Source organism: Solea senegalensis, linkage group LG20 (assembly GCF_019176455.1).
Source record: "Solea senegalensis isolate Sse05_10M linkage group LG20, IFAPA_SoseM_1, whole genome shotgun sequence".
In the NCBI taxonomy this organism is placed as follows: Eukaryota; Metazoa; Chordata; class Actinopteri; order Pleuronectiformes; family Soleidae; genus Solea; species Solea senegalensis.
Window position 1 is genome coordinate 16,277,881 of NC_058039.1, and position 26,172 is coordinate 16,304,052.

Sequence of the window (26,172 nt, forward strand, 5' to 3'; positions counted from 1 at the left end):
GATTGCAGAATAAGAATTATTCATTTATGACACCTGCATCATTAAAAAAGCAGAGCAGAGTTCCACAGTGCCATAACAGTTATTACATGATGAAAAATGGCATTCAGAAATGAAATTGTGCAACGTTGGGATCCTTCAAGCAGTGTAACGACGCCATAATCATACATCATGTATGTAGTCACCACAGTTCATCAACAAACAGTCCACAGGGTTTTCTGTTCTTATTCTGTTCTTTGGTTCTCCTGCAGAATCTTCAGCTGGTCCTCAATGGTTTCCAGTTCCTGCTGCAAGGCTGACATCTGAACACAAGGAAGGGTTAAAAACATTAATAACATGAGGTGTCCCCATGGGGGTTGGGATCCCTCGTTTGGAAACCACCGTCTTGGATCCATGTTGTGTTCAAGGGAGGAGTGGCTGTTCAACCTGTACTGCCTTACCTTACTGTCCACCTTCTGTCTGACATGAGCAGGAACCTTGGTCAGGTAGTTTGGAGACTGGACTGTGCCGAGGACTTCCTTTAGCTTCAGAACAAGCTTGTCTCTGCGCTGGGAGAGCTGCACAATCTGTTTTTCAACGTTCACGCCACTCTGACAGAGAGGAAAACACAGCATACAAAGACATTCTTTTAATATAGAGTTTTTAATCACAATGCAATGTTTTTCCTCAATGTATGGGGGAGAGTGATGACTCTCACACAGACAGGGAAGTACAGGGTGATGCATACCTGAACGTGAAGGTGTAGCTGACATGTGTGGTCCACCACACCAATGAGGCTTCCTTCCGGCGGAGGAGAGGAGTGGAGGTCATGTGCTCCATGAGGACAGTAGATATGGAGGCTGGAGATGCGACTTAACGTCCACACAGCCGACCCGTAGTGAAGGAGGACCTGGGCCTGGCTGGGTGAACACACTGCCCACACTGAAACACACACACACACACATACAGATGTCATTAATCCATCCATTCGTGCGAGGAACCTATTGTTTTCCTTCAGATCATAATTATTATTATTATAACATGGGTTTGCAGTCATTTTTAAAGGGGGTTAACATGCATTAAAACTCTAGAAACTTTGTACAGAGGCCAGGTCTGGCGAAAATGCGATATTGGTAAAGTGCCCAAACCCGTGCGTTGCTCAAGAGTTCTATAGCAAAATTGAGTTCCTCGGAATTTCCCGAAACTTGGGTGGGAAGATGTTACAGCCAAAGACGAAGAAGAAAGTCGATCGCAACCATGACCTCAACTCAACACGAAGTCAGCCATTTTTAATTTTGGCAAACTCCTCTGAGCGCATTTGTGGTACCGACATAAAAAAATGTGTCAGTTACAAGTTTAACTTTATCTTCCCTTCCAAAAACATTACAGGTTTCATATCCGCCAAGTGTTATTCAAATGTTACACGACTTACTGGCAGGTTTCTCTTTGGTCATGCCACACTGGGCTCGTAGAGAGCGAGCTGTTCGAATCACTTCCTGGATCAGAAGAAAAGCCTCTTCCTCTTCGGGGAAATGCCAGTGAGCCTGGGGAGGAGGGAGAGGGATGTCAGCTAAAACACAAGGCAAATGGGCGTGATCGTGGTTGTGAGGGAGGTCGGATGATTGCGCTGCTACCAGCTGAGAGGAGCGGGGGTACGGCTGTAAACACAGGCTGCTCTGGGAAGCGGCTCCAGGTCCGAACGGCTGCAGTCTCTGCCACAGCTCCTCAGTGATGAAGGGCATGAAGGGGGAGAGCAAAGCCAGAGACACAGACACACAGTGATGGAGGACACTGCGGGCCGCCTGCCTCGCGCTGTCACTGCACTCTGTGCCAGGCTGGACCACAGAGCCCCCGCCATCCTGCTGCTGGAGCAGCACAGGCTTCACATACTCCTGCAAGACACACACAGAGCCAAGGAAATGACTAACACAGGGATAACTGCTGTCAGCTTCACTCATATACAGACTTTAATTACCTTTAAGGGGAAAGCTCAGGTTTTGTGTACTCACTGTAAAAACAGCCCTACCCAAAATGAACCTAATATCCTTAGATTTATTTAAACTGCAAGACTATAATGTATTCAAATCAGAATTTTAAAACCCTGTAAAAACAACACAACCAATCAGTGATGGTGAATTTTACTTTAATGCACCCTTGACCCACCAGCCCTCCACTTATCCAGAATTTGAACCAGCAACCCTACGTTTTCAAGCCAATTTCCCTCCCACTTTGCCGTGTTACGTGACCTAAAACTGAGTATATTCAGACACCCGAACCATTTTTAAAAGTAAAAGTGCATGTAGTATCTGACAGAACTGTAAAATAACCATTCCCAAAGAGCTTATTTCAGGTATTAACAGCAAAACAGCTATTCTTTGTCAAAAAAAAACCTGTTTATTTAGCAGATTTGCCTCTGCGATACTGCTGTACCTTCAGAAATGCTCCCAGGACGCAGCATCTAAACAAACAAACTAGGGTTGGGTGGTTTACAGATTATAAAGATGATCATTTATTGTCAAAAGTGGTATCTTATTACCAAACACCGCTGAATTCACACTTTAAAATCGTGCTCAAATTCGTCAGATACGACTGAAACAAACATGGATGTTGTCTCTCCTCACCATGTAGACGTCACACAGGCTGTGGAGCCAGAAGTCGTACAGGGCAGACGTGACGGCGTGGAGCTCGTAGCTTTCGAACGCCTGCTCGCACTGTGAGACTGTGCTGTAGAGTCTGGAGCAGATCCAGCGGTCCATGGGGCTCAGGGGGGTCGTCTGAAAAAAAATTGCAAAAGGGAAAAAACACGTTTTCCAGATTCTGGAAGAGTGCGTGATATCGTATGATATATCGAACCTCACTCTTTGTTCTTGGTTGGTACCAAAATATGACCTTTGTATCCCGTTTGACTGTATTTTCTTTCTTCTTTATCCTGCACGTTTTGATTTTCATAGTTAACTTTAAGGACGCAGCATATCAATGATGTCGTCCGAATGCATCATTTTGGACTGGTCGCCTTGAGAAAACTACTCAGGAAATTAAGCGTTTCATTTTTATGATATATTTAAGTTAGTTAATTAAAATGTGTTGGGCCTTATTCAAAGCTCTTTTTTGTACTTAAAGTGAACCCTTCCCTCTCGGAGTCTGTCGTAGTCAGACGACAGAAAACTGTTGCTTTGAGGAACAGCTCTGTTTTCCTGTTTTGCATCACAAAGGGAAGTTTTGTGGCACAAAGCAATTCAGCAGAATTTCAGCCAAATCCAAGCAGACGGAATGACTGTGGAGGACAGCAGCGAGAGAGAGGGAGAGGGAGAGAGAGAGCGAGAGAGAGAGAGAGAGAGAGAGAGAGAGAGACTGTCTGTTCTAAAATATAACACTGCTCTATTACAAGGCTGCAGCAATTAATCAGAAACCTCTTTGTTTTTATTTATCTACAACAGAACATTGAATATTTTAATATGTGGACAAAACCGAACATTTGTTTGAGGTTTGGGAAAAAGTGATCAACATTTGACAGTTTTCTGATATTTTTCGGATTAAGTAATCCTTATTTGCTTTATATAATATCTTTAACACATGAGCACAAATTTTGCCTTTGACATCATATATGCAAAAGAAATTGTGTGGATTCCAGTGAGTTGTTTGCTGTACCTGTTCCAGTGATCCCACTGGAGCTGTGGCGTCTCCCAGCACTCCCAGTGTGTATCTGACCGTCTGCCACATTTTATTGCAGAAGTATCTGCAGCTCAGGACCCGAGAGACGGACAGACTGATGTCTTCTCCTGAGAAAGAAGCAAATGGGTGAATAGTTCAGCAAGTGATACAGGACACGTATTTTAGAGAAGGATGCAGATTGACCTCCACCTCGCCCCCTCATGAGACTGTACACCCTTAAAGGAATTGAGGGAGTGCTGCTGACCTGACAATTTCTAGAACTGGATTGATGTGAAACGGAGGTCAAACAAAGAAACATCCATTTAGCAAATTAGTAAAAAAAATAAGATTAACAATTACACCATGTGCCAACTAAAGAGTCACACTCATCCATTCATTCACTCACAGTTCAAATTAGCAAGATCGAGTAATTAAAGCCGGAACTGAGGTGTCATTAAGATGTTAAAACTGAATCCACACAGTGTGACGGTGACAGAAAAACTACACCGACCATGTTTTACAGCACAAAGAAACAACATTATTACTGCATCCAAAACAAAACAGAAACCTTTAGTTAATTATGACACACGACCACTTTGACACTGAGGAAAAATACCAGTTTTCTTACCGGCCTTTTGCTACTGCTGCGTTTCTACAGCAAAGTTCTCCGTTGCCCCTTTAATCTTTTAGTAGTTGATGAATCAGTTTGGGTGTTTTGTCTTTTTGTTTTCAATATAAAGTTAAAATGTCCTTTTCCTCCTCCTACCTTCCTTTTATAACTCTCTTTGGTCATTTGTTTTGAGGGAAAAACTGATTTTTTGAATTTTTTACGACTGAACAAATCATTGTTTGAATTAAGTAAAAATTAAAGACAAATGAATCCGTAACATAAAATAATTACATTCGGAGCACACAAAAGTAATTGTCCAGTGCTTAGGCATTTAGAAACATAAATAATAGATTAAAATCCACAGGTGTACATTTAAAAAGTGTCCAGGTGTATATTTCATGTTTGGAATCTCATTACACTCATCCCAGCAGCCCAACTGCAATCACGTCAAATCCTCTGGACACATTCATGAGCCAAATGAAGCCAAAACATTATCTGAATGAATCAGATGCCCATTTTTATACAAAATGGGGAAAAACAGTTAAAGTTCACACCGAGCATCGGTGCAGGCTAATGCCAGCCACCCTCTCGCATACTGTATGTTCTGGTTGTGTTCAAAACGAGAGAATTTCTGGCAGAGTCAATATTTAAAACTTTTTCAGATGTGTCCCAAGTACCTTCTGCCATCACTGCACAAGACGCTCACCTTAACCACCGGGCAAAGCTTTTGCATCTCATAGCTCGGCGATTAATACTCTTTAAGTGGAAGGAGATCCTTCCCCTAACCTTTAAGACTGTTTCATGACAACCCAGTGCTGTGCAGAAAGTCTTAGGCCGTCATTAGATTTGTTCAGAATGACAATACAGTCACCACTTGGTGTTAGAGAAGATTGGTTATTCTACAAGTATTCAAAAATTAAAAATGTTATTCTACATGGAAAGTTATACAGAGAAATGAGATGTCGTCATATACGACTGATCCTGTATTGTATTGTGTATAATCTAATTTTTATTTATTTATTTTTCGCATTTACTTATGTATCATACTGTTTTGTCTTAAAATACTGTTAATATAGTATGTAAATATGTAGTTTTAATACGTAAGTGAGGCATGTAATATAAGTGACTGCATACAAGTTCGATCAATACTAGGCTGTTGAATGGTACAGTATTTATGTATCTCCCTATGTATAAATATCAATAAAAAGAGGAGCAAAAAAAAACAACCATAACTGTCGCGCCAACTAAAACAGGGAAAAACCAGTGAGTGGCAGAACACGCGAGTCCCTCATAACTTATCTCTCTCTCTGTCAGTCGAGTTAAAGCAAACCATCTCCTCTTCCTGCCACACAGCTCCACAGCCATTCACCCGTGACAGTTGCTCTTTCTTGTCAGGTAACGTGAGCAGAGGTGAGAGCCACTCACCCTGCATCTTGTGAGAGCAGAGGGCAAATCTCAGCGCGTCCGTCCCACACTGAGGGATTCCCTGGGGGAAGTCCTTCCTCTGCGGGGAAGCAGATGGAGCCGACAGATAAGGGCAGGAAGTAATAACGAGTGTGTGCTCAGTCGGCCACAAACAAAGTGCAGATGAAAGGGGGGAGAGGAGCTGACCTGCGCTTCCATGGCAACCAGCCGCTCTCTGGGGTCAAGGTTCCCTTCCATCACTTTCTCCTGGAGTCTCTGGGAGGAAAAACAAAGATAAAAGAGTTTCACAGCAGAATAAAAGTGTTGAGGGGAAACATGGCAGACATCGGTCTAAATCGGCTGTTTCCGGCTTCCTGCGATCAGCAACAACCTTATCACTCTCGAGTTTGGAAGCGTATTGTATTCCGAAGAAAAAAAATGAACAAAGCTCTGGTTTTTCTGAATTAACAACATAATTTTCCCCTTTTTTATATTCAAGGGATAACTTTTCCTAAAAAAGTCAATTCTGCTCCACACTGGAGGACAATGGAGGATTTTTACCCTAATGTAACAGCCTCAGAGTCACTGTGGTGGTAAAACCCTGCCTTGCAAAGATCACGGCTGCCGACCCGAAATATGGAGGTCTTACGAGAAACACAAATGACTTTAGGGCGCTACACTTACTGTACGTATGATAATTTAGACGTTCATTATGGCAGAGCCGGCGATAAAGAAGCAGAGAAAAAGCGTTGTTGAAGGACGTGAGGAAGAGGAAACGACTGTGTGGCGAGTGAGGGGCCAAACGCAGAAGTAAAGGTCGCACCGGCTTTTTCTCCGATGGCAAGAGTTGGAAAACACAGAAGGATGCAAAATGGATGCCGATGGTGTTTCTTGCGGCTGCACTTGTAAGTATCTTTGGGATGCAGCCTTTGTTTTGTCCACGAACCAAAATGACACAGTGAATGATTTCTTTTTTCGTTTTATGGAGCAAATAAATCAGAAAATATTCACATTAAAAGGAGCTGAAAAATCAGAGAAACTGGTTTAAAATCTTCAAAAATCGCTTCGATCAATTCATCAAGTCAATGTTTCAGCCTTATCTTGCAGTTATTCCTACATTTTCAATGACTGACAGGGTAGGAAATGTGTGTCCATGTGCGACTGTTGGCTAAAGCTGACAGGGAACCAGAGATCCTTGGACAGTGATGCGTGATGTGGCTGCTGGACTGTGTCACCTACCTCCAGAGAGACTCCATGTATGACATCTAACGGGTCAATGACGTTTCCCAGAGATTTGCTCATTTTCCGGCCGTGTTTATCTCTCACCAGAGAGTGGAAAAGAACCTGACAAACACAGGACGGGGGAGAGAAAGAAATAAAGAACAGCTCTGGTCAACAGTGTGATTCAACTATAGTGTTTGGTTTCCTCATAAACTACCTGTTTGAAGGGCAGCTGTCCGGTCAGCTCTTTGCCGAGCATAACCATCCTCGCCACCCAGAAGAAGATGAGGTCGCTGCCCGTCTCCAGAACAGAGTTGGGATAATAGCGCCGCATGTCAGCGGTCTGCGGTGGAAATGGGGCTGTGGTTACATTACAGTCGGATGAGGATGTTGTACGGACGACAGGAAGTGGGCAGGAAGTGCATTACCTGCTGTGGCCAACCAAGCATGGCGAAGGGAAACAGCGCGGAGGAGAACCACGTATCCAGGACATCAGGGTCTGACACGAGAGAGGAACACAGCATGAGGCTGTTAACTGTGTGTCGTTCATGAAATAATTTACCCCTCCAAGCTGCTTGTTACTTAAAGGTGTATAATCACCTGATTGTATGAATTGTTGTTTTTTATTACTACACATTTGGGCTTTTATATTTTTTATATCTATGTCAGGAGAAGAGTGAGCTTTTGGACAAGCTAATGCTAACTGAAGGATTGGTAAAGAAGAAGGGTGTGGCTGCATTTTACACACTGTACCTTTTAAAGGGATAGTTTGGATTTTTCAACATGAAGTTGTATGACACAGACCTCAGGAGCAGAGTGGACGCAACGTTGTAATATCGCTTATCGAGGCTCCGGTTTGGAGTCGAGAAAAGGAGTTCTGGGAGAGAGTTTGGGACAAACGGGTTTTAAACCACAAACATAAAACCTCTGCCCAACAGTAATTCACATTCACAGTTTGGCACTAATTTCTGGCCTGTATCACTACGCCGTGCAGCTGTCACAAGTCCCGGTGTTTCACCTGTTTTGGTCAGAGAGAGTGAGGGAAATGAAACAAACAAGCGCGTCTGACTATGAAACTGATGAAGATGAACCGTGGGAAGAAAATCCATCAGGTTACAGGTTATGATTTAACCACGTTGCATCCGCTCTACCACTGGGGTCTGTGTCATACAACTTCATGTGCAAAAATCCAAACTGTCCCTTTAAGTATTAACAGACACAGCTGATAATATAAAGCATTTGACATTGACATTGACGATTGGACTCAGTGACTCTGAAATATTTGCGTTAGAGACAGTTAAGAAAACTCCAGTGTGTTGCTAGACTTTGATATCTCAGTTTATCCACCTATAAGTAACAAATACCAAACTCACAAACGTCTATATTAATATTAAAAGCGTCTACAAACAGTGTTCCTGTCGGTGGAGGTTGTTGTCGCTGTTGTGAAGGCGCAGCAGTAGCTTGCCGCTGGTACGAGCACAGGTGCTTGGGTCAAAATCGAAATGCTATTCTCTTAATTGTGTTGGCTACAGAATAACACAGTGCCTTTGTGTTCTGATTTATTGTAATTCCCTGAGAACTTGCATCCCAGTGGCCAGGAGAGCAACACAATGAAGGCTAAACTTCCTACACTCTGCTCTCCATACTTGAAATGAATAGGAAATCTTCTTCCTATTAGCATCACAATGTATAACCACTCAGCCGCCAAACCAAAGTCCAGAGAGAAAATCAGTGACTTTACAGTTCGCTGCCTCCACCAGTGAGTTTATAAAAGTGTCATTTGTGTGACTTCACTGTTTGGAATCCTTTGTACAAGAAGCACAAGACAACATCAGAACGGCAGCCGTCGTGTCCCCGTAATCTACGTTTGCCGATCATCTCCGAGGACTTTGGTGCAGACTTTGATGAGTCACTCACACTGGCGAGTGGCGACGTGATTTATGTTTATATTGATGAACGCATAGTTCAGTGACCAGGAACAAGGCACCGCACCATTAACCTTAGATAAGACAAGGAGAAAATGTGATGTGCAAAAGTTCTATTTTCCACCAGCCGTCCCTGGGCAGGTAGATTAATAAATAAAGAGGGGGAAATCAATCAATACAAGTCTACAGAAATACAGAGAAGTCAATATAATGTTGGCAACAGTATGGAGGTTTAAAATTCCATAGCTTGCTCTGCATACAAATCCTCTTTCAAACATCCTGAAATCAGACCGTCCTTGACATTTTCTTTAACATCTCTTCTTTAATGGCTGATAAACTATCCCATTTCAGCTAAAATGGCCGGTTAGATCTGACTTTATCACCTGGTAGAGGCAGTTAAACATCAGCAACAGGGATCACAGCCTATATTATTGCATAACATTAGCATTAGGAGTAAAAGGAGTGAGTCACCTTGGGTCAAAGTGATGGATTCAGGCCGCGCTCCATATTTATCAGCCGCTCTCCGTCTCGCCTCGTCCTCGCTGCGTCCCCAAACCCACCGCTCCTGCGACACACACACACACAAACAAACAACATTATATTATTTATGAATTATTGTTTCAATTTAAAATTTTGAAACCACATAAATTATATAGTTGGAGGAAAGTGTGAGCCAGGAGAATTTAAATGACAACCTGATGATGACACCACTGTCCCAACTGGTCCTTTTTAACTCAATTTAAAGTTTTACATTTTTATAAAAGGCTTTTAAATGAACTAATCAGGGGTTTTTTTATGCTGCAGTGGATACCTATTGGTGACTTTAGCTATGAACAGAGAGTGGGAATGTTGCCCAGTGACACAAGATTTATTTAAAAGTAATGCACAACCACTTTAAGGGAAGTGTTTTTAAACAAACTGAGGTTCTAATGTGTCCATGCCACTTTAAGTGTTTTTTTACAAGTTTTACAAGTACACACACATACAGGTCTCCTTGTCTACATCCTGTCTACAACATTGATGTCCAGCCTAAACAAAGCGTTATCGCCAACTTTAAGCGTAACCTGTTAATGCCTAACCCTAATCTTAATCTAATCCTCTTCATCCCTGACCCTCTTATTTGGAGCCCCTGTTCAAAAATGACATCTATTTTCCAAACTACCTCTGCAAAAGCTCTATGAGAATTATCTTGTTATCAAAACGAAGATAAAGTGAAGATAACATGATCCCACTGATTCTCCGGTGCCGCTTACACTGTTACGGTGTTTTCTACACTTGCTGGTTTAATCCAACTGGTGCTTTAACTGTGATTTTCATTAGAATGTTTTTTATAATCTTTTAGCCAAGTTTCTGACCTTTTCTGAGGGGTATGCGTTAATTAAAGTTTGACGTGTTTGTTGCCGCATGCTACAAGGTTATCTTAACCACAAACTCTTAGCCCTAAACCCAACCAGTTCCTCAGGAATCAGTTATGTTTGTGTTAGGGTCAGGATTTGGTCCCTATGAGGATAAGTGGTCAGTTTTTATACTGAAAAGGGTGTGAAAGAGGTCACAAAAACAAGTACACTAGAGCTGAAACGATTAATCGATGAATCGATTATTACTCGATTACTAAATGAATCGACTATTTTGATAATCGATGAATCGGTTTGAAACTTTTTCATGATTGAAACAAGATTTCCGATTGTTTAAGCTTCTTAAATGTGAATATCTTATTAATTTCTTTGCTCTGGATAACAAAGAAATCATTCAAAGTAAATCATTCTGGTTTATGGACAAAACAAGACATTTGAGAACATCATCATGTCCAGGTCTGACAAACACAGATCAACATTTTTTAAGGTTTTCCTGATATTTTTTTGGACCAAGCGATTCATCGAGAAAATAATCGACCGATTAATCGATTATGAAAATAATCGTTAGTTGCAGCCCTAAAGTACACACCTAATATTATTACAACATACAGTAAATGTATATATGTATGCACGGACCCAACCTCTTCTGTGTTGGTACAATTGGGAAGCTCCACTTGGTAAGCAGGGATCTGATGACCCCACCACAGCTGCCTGGAGACACACCAGTCGCTGTGAAGCACACAGTGGGAGACATTGTTGGCGAAAACATGCACCGAAACAAAAGCTCATTCATCATCAGAGTGGTGCCATTTCACACAAAGCAAAAAAAAAACAGCGGCACATCCTCGCATTCACCCACACGCCGACTGCGTCTTCCTCACGTGTCGCGCGGTCTACCTGATGTTGGACAGCCACGTCCTCCATGTCTTAGTGTAGAAGTGAGGGATGATTTTCAGCTCTCCGTCCTCCACCGCCTGACAGCGCAAGAGAAAAATCACATGTGTTTCATACAGAGTAACAGGACGAGATGATGTATTCTAAACCTAACTAACCGAACATGAGAAACCACCAGCTCACCTGTACGGCTTCTTTAGCCATTTCATCACAACGGACGAACCACTGCTTCTTTAGAAGAGGTTCAATAACGTCTCCTGAACGGCTAAGATAAGAAAGCAGACCAAGCAAACAAAACAACACAAATGTCAGATCAAGTCACAATGTGTGCCCGAGGGGCATTTTGGGTAATTTACAGATTCTGAAAGTGTGTTTTCTAAGCTTTCAACAATGTCCAACTGTAACAGGGTCAGTTACTACAGTATATATTTTTTTTAAGGTACTGCAATTTATTGAACACCTGATATTTATTTTATTTGGCTTTTTATTTTATAATTACACTAAATATATGTTTTAAGTTTTTATTTTTATATTTTACCCTGACACGGCAGATTAAGTTGTCATGTGGAAACTTCATGATTTTCTAATCCCCACGTTCACTTTTGGGGTGCCCACCCAGTATTTAAGGGTGTGTCTGCCCTCACCTCTCCCCTTCTGCTGCTGTTGTGGGAGAGGTACGTGATGTGCGTTTGTGTGATTTCTGTATTGTTTAGCATTGTCATTATGCTAATATGGAGATTATCATGCTAAATTTGAAACGCTCTACATGTTTATTTTATAGAGGGCACGTTTCCTGTGTTTCACATGCTGATGGGAGTTTTCTTTTACTTGCCTTGTGTCGGGTATGTCGCTATGTGCTTTATTTTAATTTAATAATTGAACTTCTGCTGCTGCATGTTGTGGGAGAGAGGGCACGTTTCCTGTGTTTCACATTCTGAGTTTTCTTTTACTTGCCTTGTGTCAGTAATAAACGGAGACTGCCTCCAAAAGATATCCAGCGTACGGCGAATTCTTCACAACGCAGAGCGCGTGAAAAAAATACTTAACACATACATTTTGTGTAATTATAAAATAAAAAGCCAAATAAAATAAATATAAGGTGCTCAATAAATTCCAGTACCTTAAATGAATATATACTGTAGTAACAGACCCTGTTACACAACACATCTGAAATCTGAAAATATTTGAAGAAGATGTGGTCATTTGAATGTAGTCACTCCTCAAACTGGTTTAGCCTCAAAGATTTTCAATCTTCCTGGGGATCCTAGTGACCGTATCATCACATTAACATATTATACGATGATGGGCTCCTTGAGGAACATCGGGATTCAGCACAACAGCTGTGGAATCATGGAACAACGTAGTCTGTCTAGCGTCCGAGTTGCAGTTCGGCTAAATTGATTTCCAGTCAGGTAAAAAAAAATATAACAACAGATGTGAATTAAATGTTATACATAAGAAATATACAGTAGCTGCAGCAGCAAACACAGAGTGTACACAGAGTGCAAGCCTTCACCAAGGCTGCTCACTTTCCTGTCGTGTCACAAAGTTAAGTATCGTTTTTAAAAGATTCCATGCCTGCAAATATACTAACTCGGCAGCCTTTACCGTCTATGCCTTTTGCGAAAAAGCTTTTGGTCATATATAAAAGTAAACTAACCTTGTACTTGTACTTGACCTTTTCTGGCATAAACACTGACCTTGACAGAATTGAATTGTGGTTAAGTTAAGGTTAGTGTTAGGTTATGGTTAGGTATAGTGCTTTGTTTAGGCTGTTCATACGTGTGTGTGTGTTCCTGTACCTGCAGACAGGTAAAGACATGGCATGATTCTTCTTCCCTCTGAACAGCTTCTTCTCCGCCAGCGCATCCACAACAAGCTGCCTGGCGTCAAATCGCTTTACTCCCTTAAAAGACACAAAGAGCAACACAAAGTGATTCTAACAGCTTAAATAGAGACAGCAGCAGGCCCGACAGAAGCTCATTAATCACAATCTCCTCAGGGACTTCATCATCTGGCAACTACAGTGCAGCGGTGTGGTTCCCGTACCTCCAGCCACTGTCCACAGGAGGGCGCCATAGTCCCGTCTCCTCTGATGACAGTGAGGTGTGGCAGCGAGTGTCTCTGTGACAGCAGGAAGTCAGTGTGGTCATGAGCGGGAGTCACCTTCACTGCACCTGCACAACATACAATATAAAGGGCTCAGATTACAAGAGAGCGGCTACAGCAACTACCCAGCATGCATAGGGGGTGGACAAAAGTGAAAAGTGGCAGAGTGAGTGTTGATCTCACCTGTTCCAAGCTCCATGTCCACCAGTGAGTCAGTAATGACGGGCAGGACTCTGTTAGTAAACGGGTGTCTGCACCGTTTCCCATGAAAAGCCTGGAAATGGACCAAATGTCACATTCCACTTTATTAGGTACAGCAATTCTTATGCTTGTTAACACAAATATCTAATCAGACAATCACATGGCAGCAACACATGGTGCGTTTACACATGTAGACACGGTCAAGACGAGCTGCTGAAGTGCAAACCAAGCATCAGAATAAGGAAGAAAGGGGATCTATGTGACTTGCTTGTTGGTCAGTAAGTAACCTTGAAGCAGAAAACCACACCGGGAGCATTTCCTGCCACTTAATCTGTCATCCCGTATACAACAACCACCCTCATCAGGTAAACATCAGTCAGACATTAGTACTGGCCTGATATCGGGGATCTTCGGGGTGAACGGCCACGGCGACATCTCCCAACATGGTCTCAGGACGAGTGGTGGACACCACCACCTCTCCATCTAAAACACAGGGCCAAAGAAAAAGAATGATATAACATAATAATGAAAGAGCAGGACATGCATCGTCCATTAAGTCACAGATACTCACCGTGGCCGTCTAAAGGATAAGCAAAGCTTAGCATGGTTCCAAACTCCACGTTGTTTTCATAACCAGGAACAGACAACATGGTCTGCCCACAAAGCTCCAAAGAGTCGACCTGACAACACAGTCAACGAGAACAGCAACGGTGACATTTTGTCTGGCGATTGATCAGGAATGCATACATTATCCTGTCCTTCTGTTACACACAGTATACTGTCGCTATTACGTTCAATGTGAAGCTGTATCACCTCAATGTCAGAGATGGCAGATTCCAGCGCACAGCTCCAGTTGACCAAACCCTCAGAGCGATGAATGAGGCCAGCGTCACAGAGTCTGACAAAGGCCTCGGTCACAGCCCTGCTGAACTCCTGACACACAGAGTACAAACTGTTAAAGAGGGATTTTTCTGCTCGGAATGGTTAATCGCAAGGATGAAGCTGTGGAACAATTTTGATAGCGGAAATAAAATTGATCGTTTATAACACATCCATTTAGGGTTCTCTGTTTACAATATATTTATTTTATTCAAATAATTATGTTCAGTAGTGATGTTGATGCAGAGTCTTACAGGATCCATGGTGAAACAGGCTCTGCTCCAGTCCAGAGAAGCTCCCAGGCTCCTCAGCTGATGGTAGATCTCTTCTCCTTTGCTGCAAAACAAACAAGTGATGACGTGTCAATGAAGAAAACACTTCACTGACACGTCAGAGCAGACAAGCGTGTGCAAACACTTACTCGTTCTTCCATTTCCACACCTCTCTCAGAAACTCTTCCCTAGTAAAGTCCCGTCTGTGCTTCCCCTCTTCCCTCAGGAGTCTTCTCTCCACCACCATCTAACACACACACACATAAAGAAGACAGAATGAGATGGAGGAAGAACACATGAGGACTCCTACAGCGTTGTGACGCCCTATCAAATGTAGTCGTGTACGATAATGATATCACAATCTTGGGTATGTACAGATAACAGTATCAGTCTGACAAAGTCATTTTATACTTTTACTTTTACACTTTTTAAAATAGAAAGCTGTTAACACCACATTTCTGCCAATGAATTTACCACATACAGCCATGACAAGCAATTTCAAACACATAATTCTCCAAATGTGTGACAATTTTGTGAGCAAAATACAGTATTTTAGCTCTCATTAAAAGCCAGGTTGCTTGGACTCTCCAGATTTGTGTACAGACAGTGAAAGAAAATAATACAGAAATAATGGGTGTGTAAAATATAAGGGGCAAGTAATATAATACTAAATATCCTGTTCTGAATTATGTTCAAAATGGTTGATTTTACTCAGTCTACAAAGGTTGAATGTATCGTTTCAATGTGGTTAATTGAATAATGAAATGTTGTTTTTCTATTTTTATTCATTTTGCAGGAAATATAATAATAATAATAATGCATTTTTTGTGACTACACAGGGAAGGGAGAATCTCTTCAGCGTATTCAATCATAAAAATAGAAACCTGTGGCTCATTAAAGACATTTTTTGTAGCTTCTCTGTGGTAGCTTAACACTAGAAATGAACACCATAAACATTAATACAGATAACAACAAGTTCAGTGGAGGTCCACAATATGTACATGATTAAAATATGGGGTCCGACAAGAAGAGGAAGTCGTCGTACCTGCGTTGCGATACCTGCATGGTCACATCCGGGAACCCAGAGGACTCTGTAGCCCTGCATCCTCCTCCTGATGATGATCACACATTCACACATCACTGTTCCATCACCTGACTGAGCGACTCACTTCTTTACCAGCAACTACTGATGCTGCAGTTGTAGTTCAGTTACCATCGAACCAATGCATCCTCTATAGCCACAGTCAGAGCGTGGCCCAGGTGCAGAGTACCGGTGACATTTGGTGGAGGGATACACAGAGAGAAGGTCCGATCCACGGCGTGAGGCAACTTCTCCTGAATAGATAACACAACATGAGAGAGACAGGCACAGCTTGTGTGTGTGTGTGTGTGTGTGTAAGGTAAGTCCTTTCACATGCATTATAGTCTCTGCAGGTCTTAAAAGACCATTTAAGACAAAACAACAAAAGCTAATAAAAATCCTGGTCATGCAGCAGTTTGATCAGATAAATGCCTCCTTGTGCCTGCGCTGCTGTTTCTCAGTTTCTCTAATCTAATCTACACATTTCAGTCCCAGATGTAAACAAGACAACGTAACACCATCCCACTCATAATCAGCCCTCTCAGGATGGATGTTAAACACAGCCTTTCTTCAATGACGTCAGTATTTGAGGCATCATTGTCTTCTCTGATGTTTTCCTGTTAGAAAACTTACATGTTGCTCAGGACTGAAGAATCCCTCTCTCTCCCACCACTGATACCAGCTAGACTCCACATAGCCCGGACTGTAAGAGGGTGGGAATGGCAAAGTAGTGTCTGTAAAGGAGGGGGACAAAAAAACACATTTCTTCATCCAGCGAGAAACATAACATGCAGACAAGTCTGTGCTCAACATGACAGGAAGTCAAGAACCTTTCTTTGTCCCAGGAGGTGTTGGAGCAGTGTACACTGTCTCCTCCTTCTCGCTCCATTTCACTGACGTATCCTCAGCCTGAAAAGTATCAACGATGAAACAGAATTGACTTGAATGACATTCGTTGCTGTGCTTCATTTCAAGTAAACTGGCATTGTGATGCCTGTGGGTGTGGCATGAGAGAATGGGAATCATTTCAATAAACATACATCACCTGTGCCAGTGATAAATGTCAGGTGATTTTTGAATGATTCTATCCATCAGTTTACTTATGAACTTGACGTGAGTGTGTATGTGTTATTGTACTTTAGCTTACACCATGTTGACCTGACAGTATAGCCTCTTCCCGCTCTCGTCTGCGCCTTTGTTTCTCAGCTCGAGGTCGTGCAGGAGAAGAGTGTGACTTAGACGACGACGAGGGCGGTTTTTGTGATTTGTTAGAGCAGAGTCCGGCTGCTCCTCTGCCTGCCAGCCGCAACCCGAGGACACCACCTGTCCTCCACATCACTACACGTCACAAGGAAATAGACACAGTCATCGCGATATAGTGTATTAGAAGCTAAACAATAACAGCGTAATTGTCTACGATGACATGCATTATTTATTAATTTTTTTAAATAGCTAGATTTACTTACTGTATTTCCAATACACTCAGTGCTCTGTTAGTTCATTCACGACATTTTAAACTTCGTCATTGTAATCCCGTGGAGCTTCATTTCGTGTGTTGCTATCTTAAATCTTACTTTACTTCATAACGCAGTGGAAATGTTGTGCTAATTCATGTTACGCTTCTATAATGTATATATATTTTCTAATATACTTGTCATGAGGACATGACATTTCAGACGGACTGCAATAACTCACGGACAACCGGAAACGATGTCCGTCTGAAAACATCGTCCCCCGCTATCAAGCTAAACTCAAAAAACAAACCTGTCCATGAACTTTCAAAATAAAAGCACGTAAGCAATTACATTTTAAAATGTGTGTTATTTGTGTGAATTAATACTTGGTACAGTATTTAATACAAATCAATGTGTCATTATTGAGGTAATCGTATGGCTTTGGTGTGTCATAATTCTTTTTGTATTTTGTTTTTGTTTGACGTGAAAACAAACAACTTCCTTTTGGAGTGTAGCTAACTCATTCACTAGGTAGCTTGACTTCACGTTAGCCATATCTTGCTGATGCGCTGAACAGACACACCGCTGGCCTCATATCAGCAACAACCATTATTTCTTTGGAACAGGTTCTATTTTTGAAAAGAAGCGAAGTGACGACTGTGGTCACATAACGCTGCACTCCACACACACGCCGGCTCTACAACCTAAAGCTCGCTAACGTTAGCGTTAGCAAAGCGGCTGCAGGGATGGCGGAGGTTCCCGGGACATCGAGTGAGACGATAACGGAGACTGTTGAAACCAGCACACCGCCGCCGCCCCAACAGGTAAGTACGGGAGGAGGAGGGCTCTGATTTGTCTGCCAGTGTCGGAACTGTGTCACACTTACAGCGTTGCAGCAGTGAAGGGAGTGGAGGAGGCATCATGTTCTCATCCTGAACTCCCTACACGGCTCTACACATGACTGAGTGAATGCTTGATGAGGCCTAACGTGTAAGTTAGATTGAGCTTCTTTAGCTGTCTGAGCTCGTCGGAATGTCAGTGATGTGTTGTCATCATTGTACGTGTATCAGTCCTGAGTATGTGTAATAATACAGATATTACCACCTTCATGGTAAGTCTAGGTTTTAACTAGGTTGTGAAAACACTCAGGCGTTGTCAGGTGCTTTTGATGACACTGGTTATTTATTCAATTCAACCTTTATTTTACCCACCAAAACCTATAAGAACAAATTCTTATTTACACAGTGTTGGCTTGGCAAGTGCCAGAAAACACTGGAAGGGGTTAGGGAAGAGCGAGAAAACAAAAGGTACAAACATCAAACACATTAAACCAGAAGTCTTCTAAACTCGACCTGTAGCGAGATTATACAGAGAATATAATACTAAATATGATCGTTAGCTATTGTCATGAACAGTGAGCAATATTTGTATACTTTTAAATGTATTCAATGTAAAATTATGAATTATGTTTTTATTTCATCTGTCCTTATGTTATTCAGTGTTTTATATCAATTTGTATCATATATATGTTAATCATATTTCTGAGTATGATTATTGATGAAGTTTTTGTGTATTATAAGTCTTTAGGAACTTAAAAACAGTGTTAAATTGTGGTGCTTAGATTAGAATGTCCTACTAGAGTTTTTATAGATGGGCGTAAACCAATAAATACTATGACGTGAAGTGTGTAGGGAAGGCCATTTGACCTGAGAATAAAGCAGGCAGTGGTGAGTTCTGAATGAAGCATTTGTGACATGTCGAATAGCAGAGTGATAGATTGTGGTCAGTTTATGGAGAGTTTCTTTGCATGCACGTCGCCAGATTGTATCCCCATAATAAAATATGGGAAGGATAGTCCTGGGTGTACCTCGCCTTTCGCCCTGTGTCAGCTGAGATTGACCCTGTGACCCTCATGTGGAGAATAAAGCAGTAGAAGATGGATGTTTGGTCTTTGGTCTCTACAGTACATTTAAACGAGGAATTATTTCTTTACTATCTTATTCTTTACTTATTTCTGTTAGATAGATGATGGCTCCATCTGTGGAACCCTGCCTTTGCTGACTATTTAAAAATAATAACATCAGTTAGTAACTGGCTCTTGGAGAGCACTATATCAATACCTTTCCCCGCCTCACAAGGTTTATAATTGTATTTGTTTAAATCCTGAATCATAATCATAATTTCTTCTTGGATTCATAACCTACATCTTCAGAAATTGTAATAAAACTTGTGACTCATGTTGCTCACAAGCAGAAAACCAACAGTACATTAAGTCAATAACCTATTTGCTGAAAGGGAACTATGGTCCTGGTTGTTTCCTGCTGTTGATCATCTGTCTTAGATGTTTATTCTGAATTACTGATCTAATTCCACCACTTAAAAGTAATACGTTTGAAACATAATTTGCGTTGGCTCTTTTCTCAGAATCAGTGTTCACAAACTGAAAGCCAGGTTATTGACAAGGGAGTTTTTAGTATTTGATATTCTTTGAGGAGCACATTCAATTTTTTTTCTTGGGACTCAGCTGGCGTTGTTGACCCTCCGCCCAGTTTACCTGTGGTCCCCAGTATCTCACAGCCAACCTGTCGTATGTTACAGGAGGGACGAAGCCTGACCATCAAACTGAGGAAGAGGAAGACTGAGAAGAAGGTGGAGTGGTCCAGTGACACTGTTGACAATGAGCACCTGGGCAGAAGGTCATCAAAGTGTGAGTGTGAACTTTTCCTTCATAAGCACATACTGGAATCTCACTAATACATATAGTAAGATGCTTTGGTTAACTTTTGGTTGATTGCTTTCGTTAACATTCTCCTCCCACAAACAATCTAACCTCATGAGCAGATAGGACCCGCCTCTTTGTGGAGCTCTGAGTCCTGATTGGATAAAGTGTTGTGGGATACTGGAAAACTTGTCTGTAACAAACAAAAACAAAACTGAGTGCAAACACTCCGCGATAGGAGTCAGATCATAGAGCTATTTAACACGGATGGACAGACAGGTGGACATAAGCACAAGGAAAGAGACAGACACCTGCCAAAGTGCTCAAAACCACTGCAGTGGATCAACAACTACGGCCACCTAGTGGTAATAGATGCACTTCATGCATCAGCACATTGGAAAGTCACTTTTATTTTATTTTTTGTACTAATAAATGCTGCTGTCTGCAGTTGTCGATTAAAAAATGGTTCAGTTTTGCAAGTTTTAAAAGAAATCGCCATAAATATTGTTACTTTAATTTTCTACTGTCCCAACACACACATTTTCACTGTCGGTTCCTCTGTGTCACTCAAACAGCAGCTGGAAAGCTATTTTTACTCGACACTCTCCTTTAGTTACTATTTCTGACCAGACGTGTTTGAAGTGGGTGTCGGGCTGTGTCTTTGATTTCAGTTTGAGACACAGAAGCTCACACTGAGTCAGTGAAAGCATCAGCAGTAGCTGTTAAATCACCTGCGTCTTGCTCTAATCGCGTGTGTTCATTTCCAGGCTGCTGTATTTACGAAAAACCCAGACAGTTTGGGGAGTCATCGTCTGAAAGCGAGGGAGACGACGACGACGAAGGGTGTGGCAGCGCTCACTGCGTCCTGGGCCACGGCAGGAGAAACCACGAACAGAGAGGGTCCGAGGGAACCACAGCGCCCCCAAACTCTGGAGGCTCGCACAGCCATTAATTCATAAGCTGTGGAGGCGAGAGTGTGAGTGGTTTGTCACCACAACTGTGGTGTATTTGAAAACTGCACTTGTTTCTTTTTTCTTTTTGAAGTTGAGTTTCATCACTAGAGGTAGAGGCAGGACTGGTGCTGCGTTCCAGTCACGAGTCAGAGATTCCTCTGTTCCGCTGCTCTGTCGAGATCTGGACACTTTTGTTTCCAGACGAGCCGAAAACATATGGGGGCGTTTAATTGAAAATCATTCTCTACGTTCGTTCTATAAATTAAAAACATACGCGGTATTGTGCCATCTCTGAACTATATATAAAAACTCTAAAAAGGACTAAACTAGTGATTATTTTTGGCACATTTTAAACACATGCTATGCATTCAATTACACAAGTACAGCCGAGTGTCTTCAAAAGCATGATTTAGATACAAACATTGAGGCTGGCAGTTTTTTATCTTAATTGGAAATGCAGTATATGATTATTCACATCAATGTTTGAAGCTGCAGTAGGCAGGATCTGGAGGAAACTTGTGTATTATTACAGTTGTTGGATAATTCTTTTAGACATTAGTTGTTATCAGTGCTGGAATAGTGGCCTTTAAACTGACAGGATGTGGAGATGCAGTTGCTTAGTAACCACAGCCAATAGGAACTCGCGCTTCAACTCTCTTCCTCGAAACTGCCACGTGATTAGTTGAACCCTCCCGAGCTTAAAGGAGGAGCTGCTCTCTAGTTCTTTCTCACTCGTTATACGTACCCCAGCTTTAATCTGCCAAATATCCTCTTAAAACGGAGTAGACATAATTTAGAGAAGAGTCCATCGTGCGCGAGGGGGGATGTACGGTCACTGTTTTAATCAACACATGATTACTTTTTTAATATGTTTATATTTTAGGCTGTGATCTGAAAAAACCTTTGATCATTGACATTAAATTTGCTACAAATCTTCTCATGAAGCATGTTTGTCACCATATAATATAAATATAGCGGTAAGATGAACTGAATAAAATCTGCCGTACCACTCGTATGTAATGAAACGGAAGGATGGAGAGAAGCACAGCGTGTCATCAATGGGCTAAAACAAACAATACCACTCGCTCAGTACCTGTGTGGTGCCTGTGCGTGGTGTACGGTGATGTTGCCATGGCAACATAACATGGATTAGTTGGGTATTAATTATCTGAAACAGTTGACAGCTTCCCTTTCATCAGTGGAAGCGTCAGCGTCTGACTGATTATCGCGATATGATGGAAAACCTGGCGACTTATTCCTAGAACAAGGAGTGTTTGACGTGAGACATGATTGGACTTGAATCGGCTTTAATACTCTGACTCGTGCGACTGGACTCTGTGACGATGACGCGTCTGTGGAACGCAGCACGTAGTCTGCAGTGGTGGACACACACACACACACACACACACCTTTAGATTAGACTCAGACTGCCTGTGCACAGAGGGGCACAGTTCACTGTATATAAAGCAGGACCTTTACATTTTATTTTTATTCTTTTTCATTTGCTGGTCTTAATTCTACACTTGTACATATTTGAGTCAGTCAGGGTAACAGCAGTGACACAGCATCATGTGAGCGTTTGGAACAGAACAGGGACTGACTGAACACGGGTTTAATAACATTATTATTATTATTATTATTACCACCCATACCACACATTATTTAAAGCCGTCGTGTGCACCTTTGCAGTATAAACCTATGTCAAATGAGTTCACACAATGTTAATTAAGCTCCACGCGAGTGTGTGTCTTCTCAGTATAGCATCTGTTTTGCGTCTTTACCGAGTTTTAAGCACTATAAATCAGTATTGGACGACAGATGCTGATCTTCAGGAATCAGGGCAGTCGGATTTTGTTTTCTTGGCCAGTTTCCTTCGTATCGTAATAACCGATAAGATATAAAATTGCTTCATTTAAATCAAATGTATTTAACGACAATAATCTTCAATAGTCTCCCCAATTTGCACTTTTCTGCGGTACTTAAATAAAATATAAACTTAATATTATATATACATGAAACTTTGCATGTCGCTGCATTTGCATTTAAACAAAAACTTTATAAACGTACCTAAATAAGTAATCATTTAGGTAATGCCAGTTATTTATGAATATGACAAAATTCGGCCCAATTGGCAACAACGTAAACGACAGAATAAACAATAATTCTTGTATGGCTAATGAACATGACTTAATCACCCAACAACTACAAAAAGGTGAATTCTCTCACATCCAGAAACTTTCAGTACAGATGAATATTAAGTTTGAACATCAAACCTGTAATTAGCCACGTGAGGAATGATCAGACTCAGTTATAGCAGGTAAACGTGAAAGTTAAAACCCGTTGGTACAGGGTGACCTTGACCTTTCACATTTGTCATATGCATTGACGATGATCTAATATTTGCAGACGTTTTCTCTGACGCTAAATTAAACAAAACAAGTCCTCTGACAAACAGAAGCAGAGCGGTTTCCTGGAATCATTTCTCAACAGCCTGACAGTGATATTATCAGTAATGGCCTAAAGAGCTGACGGTGGTTAAATTATTCAATTACCATTACACCATAACAGTGACTGTGTTCATGCTGCTCTAACCTGGTGTTGGAACGACTGAATCGGGCTAACATCATGCTGTGTGACTGCAGTGTTTTAGTGGGAAATGTGGGCGGTGTTGAGATCTTTGTGTGATTTTAAAAAAGAAAACATGCAGACATGCTGTAGTTCTGCTCAAATCGTCAAAAGGCCAAACGCTGCCAGTTTGATTCCCAAAGCTTTTCATACAGTGCAAAGACCAGAACCTGGTATTCACATCTGCACATCCGTGCTAAGTTCAGGTCTGAATGCGCTCTTATCTGCTCTGACAATATTAACTCTCAGTGCGTTCACATGCATGTTAAAAGTCCGATAATTTGATTTTCTCAATGTCATGTAAACACGTTAGTCTGACTAAAATCGAGCTAGTCTTAGTCGGACTAACATACTTGAAAAATGTGACTCATAGTCCGTTTATTCCTGTGTCGTAGTCGGACTGGAATTGGACTTCGGAAGTCATACGGTGGCGGCGTATTTTTCCGACAATTACGAGAGCCGTGCTCGATATGATTTGTAACACGAGGTACGGAACAAACAGAACCACATATGGACCCGGCAAGTTGTCACGGTTGCCTGTCTTAGTCTGACTACGTTCTTAGCTCTATTAAACTGTGCATGTAAACGTACTGAGTGAGTGTATATTTGCATAAAGGGCGGGGGTGTCCACGTGTGTTAACACCAGGTCTGAACGCGGCCCTAAACCGTGGCTTCTTTTGTGTTCAGTTGGGACTGATTTAACGGTCCACACCACTCTGTTCTCTCAGCCTCTGAGGGCTTAAGAATCGGACGAGGCCTCATTAACAGGAGTGCTGCCGGTGTTTTAACATTTAAATCCTCTGCTGTTTTTTCCATCTGCTTGATTGTTGTTGTTTTTTCTTTTTTAAGGTGAATTTTTAGCGTTCACTGGACAATCAGGAAATCAGACTTCTACTTTCCTTTTTTGTTTGTTTTTTTTGGGGCATCAGAGGATTGTTTTGTAGAATCGTTTCTTTGCACATGTTGTTAATGAGTGAAATGAGAAGGGAGGATGGTATGGTGAAGTATTAACGCACTCATCCGCGCACTTGTCGGATGAAACACCCATCGCCTCCCATTGAATTCAGCTGCATGACAGTAAAAGTGAAATCTACAAACATTATGTCAGAGACAGGAGAGGTGACGATGCATGACCGCTACGATAAGATAAACTGCTCAACCGAGAGCCAACAGGCTCCTCCTCCACAGTCAGTGTCCGAGCATTTTTGGTTTGTGACAGTGCGACTGTGGATCACACACTCTTTCACTTCACTCATGCCGCTACTCTTTTTTTTTTCTGTACCATTTTAAAAACATGAAAGACATTGTTACATATGTACATTGTTCTTGTACTGGTAATTGCACCGTTCTGTATATACGATGAAGCATAATTTGAGAGCTGATTTAACGTGAAGTAAAGTTTTGAACTGTGAATTAACTGTGTTTTGCACTCTTTCTTTTATATATAAAGTATATAGTACTGTGCAAAAGTCTTGGAGCACCGAGAACAGCTTTGTTGTTTTTGTGCATTTGGATTGACTGAAGGTTGGTCTCGCTTAGTAACAAGCTTTCAGTACGTGAACATACTGTTCAAGCACGTCTTGAACAAACCTGGCGTTTGACAGCGGATGTTTGTCGACATGATATAGCAGAACAAATACAAGTTTAGCCAGTAACAGTTGTTCATTTAAAACTTTAACACATTTTAAAGTTAAAGTTAAAGTTAGTTTTTATTTTAAATATTAAAATATTATATTAAAATTAATTTTTTGAATTAATCTATTTTGGATGTGTTTCAATGAAGTAATCGATAAATGATTATACAGTACTGTCATATATAAAACAACAAACCTAAGGGAATGTGTAATTGTGGCTCAAGACATTTTCACAGCAATAAGCGCACACACAGAGACAGTGTGTGTTCTTGTGTTTGTTAACTCTTAAGGACTTTTTCTGGCACAAACGCTGACCTTGTCAGAAGACCTCATGGAGACCAAAACCTTGTCCTGATGAGGCAGAACCACATTTCTGAGGAACTGGTGTAGTGCATGAATTGTGGTTAGGTTAAGGTTAGAGCAACACATTAACAAGTTAATGCTCGGGAGGACTTAATGCCACTTTTCCACTGCATGGTCCCGGCACGACTCGACTCTTCTCGCCACGGCACGAGCCGCATCACAACCCCTGCCACTGTATTTCAGTTCCGTGACTGTCAGAAGGAGTCTGTGCTCCGGTTATGAAGGAAGTACTGAACGATTCTTTTTAATTAACTGATTCTAATGATTCCGTAAATCGAAAGCAACTGTTTTACAAGACACTAGCCGTCCAGTGAGCACCCCTCCCACCTAATAGAGACACTACAGTGATGGAAAAGGAACTGAGTCGAGCCGAGCCAGGACTATGTAGTGGAAAAGTGCCAAAAATGCAGGAAAAACCATTGTCCTAAAGAAGAATAGCTGTGCAACTTTGCTTTTCTTGCTTTCATGTACTACTTTTTTGTGTGCGCAACAAATCAAAACAAAGACGAGCAGACTGAACGTTTTATCGGTTTTATTTAGCCAGTGGGAGAAATTACCCTCTGTGTAGTGATGGTTCAAAGTGGGCAGGGGGTCACAGCTGAGTCCCAGTTCAAATAACACACACACACACACACACGCTCGCTCCTCCTTAGCAACAGAAGCAGGACACGGTTCATTTCAGCAACAGTGATCCAGCACTTGATACAGCAGTTGTGCTGGTTACTCATAGAAAAATACCTTTGACTTGCAAGGGATTAATGTCACTTCAGTATAAGCTCTGGAAAAAAGCAAACAAAAGAGGAATAAAAAGGCAACAAAAGAGCTGAGGACACTGTCACCTTTTAC

General features: G+C 41.6%; 2 protein-coding genes across 2 annotated transcripts; one reads left to right on the forward strand and one right to left on the reverse strand.

Annotated features, from left to right (window-relative positions):
• Nucleotides 1–2: 2 nt before the first annotated feature.
• On the reverse strand, nucleotides 3–17,274 carry vars2 (valyl-tRNA synthetase 2, mitochondrial). The gene is made up of 30 exons (XM_044052415.1): nucleotides 17,045–17,274; nucleotides 16,726–16,916; nucleotides 16,409–16,487; nucleotides 16,212–16,312; nucleotides 15,711–15,832; nucleotides 15,543–15,609; nucleotides 14,647–14,744; nucleotides 14,480–14,561; nucleotides 14,160–14,279; nucleotides 13,918–14,026; nucleotides 13,741–13,829; nucleotides 13,329–13,419; nucleotides 13,086–13,213; nucleotides 12,839–12,942; nucleotides 11,220–11,301; nucleotides 11,040–11,116; nucleotides 10,784–10,871; nucleotides 9,259–9,352; nucleotides 7,291–7,361; nucleotides 7,080–7,205; nucleotides 6,881–6,985; nucleotides 5,849–5,917; nucleotides 5,663–5,741; nucleotides 3,625–3,755; nucleotides 2,598–2,750; nucleotides 1,611–1,868; nucleotides 1,409–1,520; nucleotides 725–918; nucleotides 438–587; nucleotides 3–299 (listed from the first exon to the last, which is right to left on the reverse strand). Coding segments are annotated over exons 1-30 (3,249 nt in total). The 5' UTR covers nucleotides 17,046–17,274; the 3' UTR covers nucleotides 3–221.
• A 298-nt stretch (nucleotides 17,275–17,572) lies between these two features.
• ppp1r11 (protein phosphatase 1, regulatory (inhibitor) subunit 11) lies at nucleotides 17,573–24,742 on the forward strand. Its single transcript, XM_044053128.1, has 3 exons — nucleotides 17,573–17,856; nucleotides 19,631–19,739; nucleotides 20,519–24,742. Exons 1-3 carry the CDS (start codon nucleotides 17,779–17,781, stop codon nucleotides 20,701–20,703), a joined length of 372 nt encoding a protein of 123 aa, XP_043909063.1. The 5' UTR covers nucleotides 17,573–17,778; the 3' UTR covers nucleotides 20,704–24,742.
• Nucleotides 24,743–26,172: the final 1,430 nt, after the last annotated feature.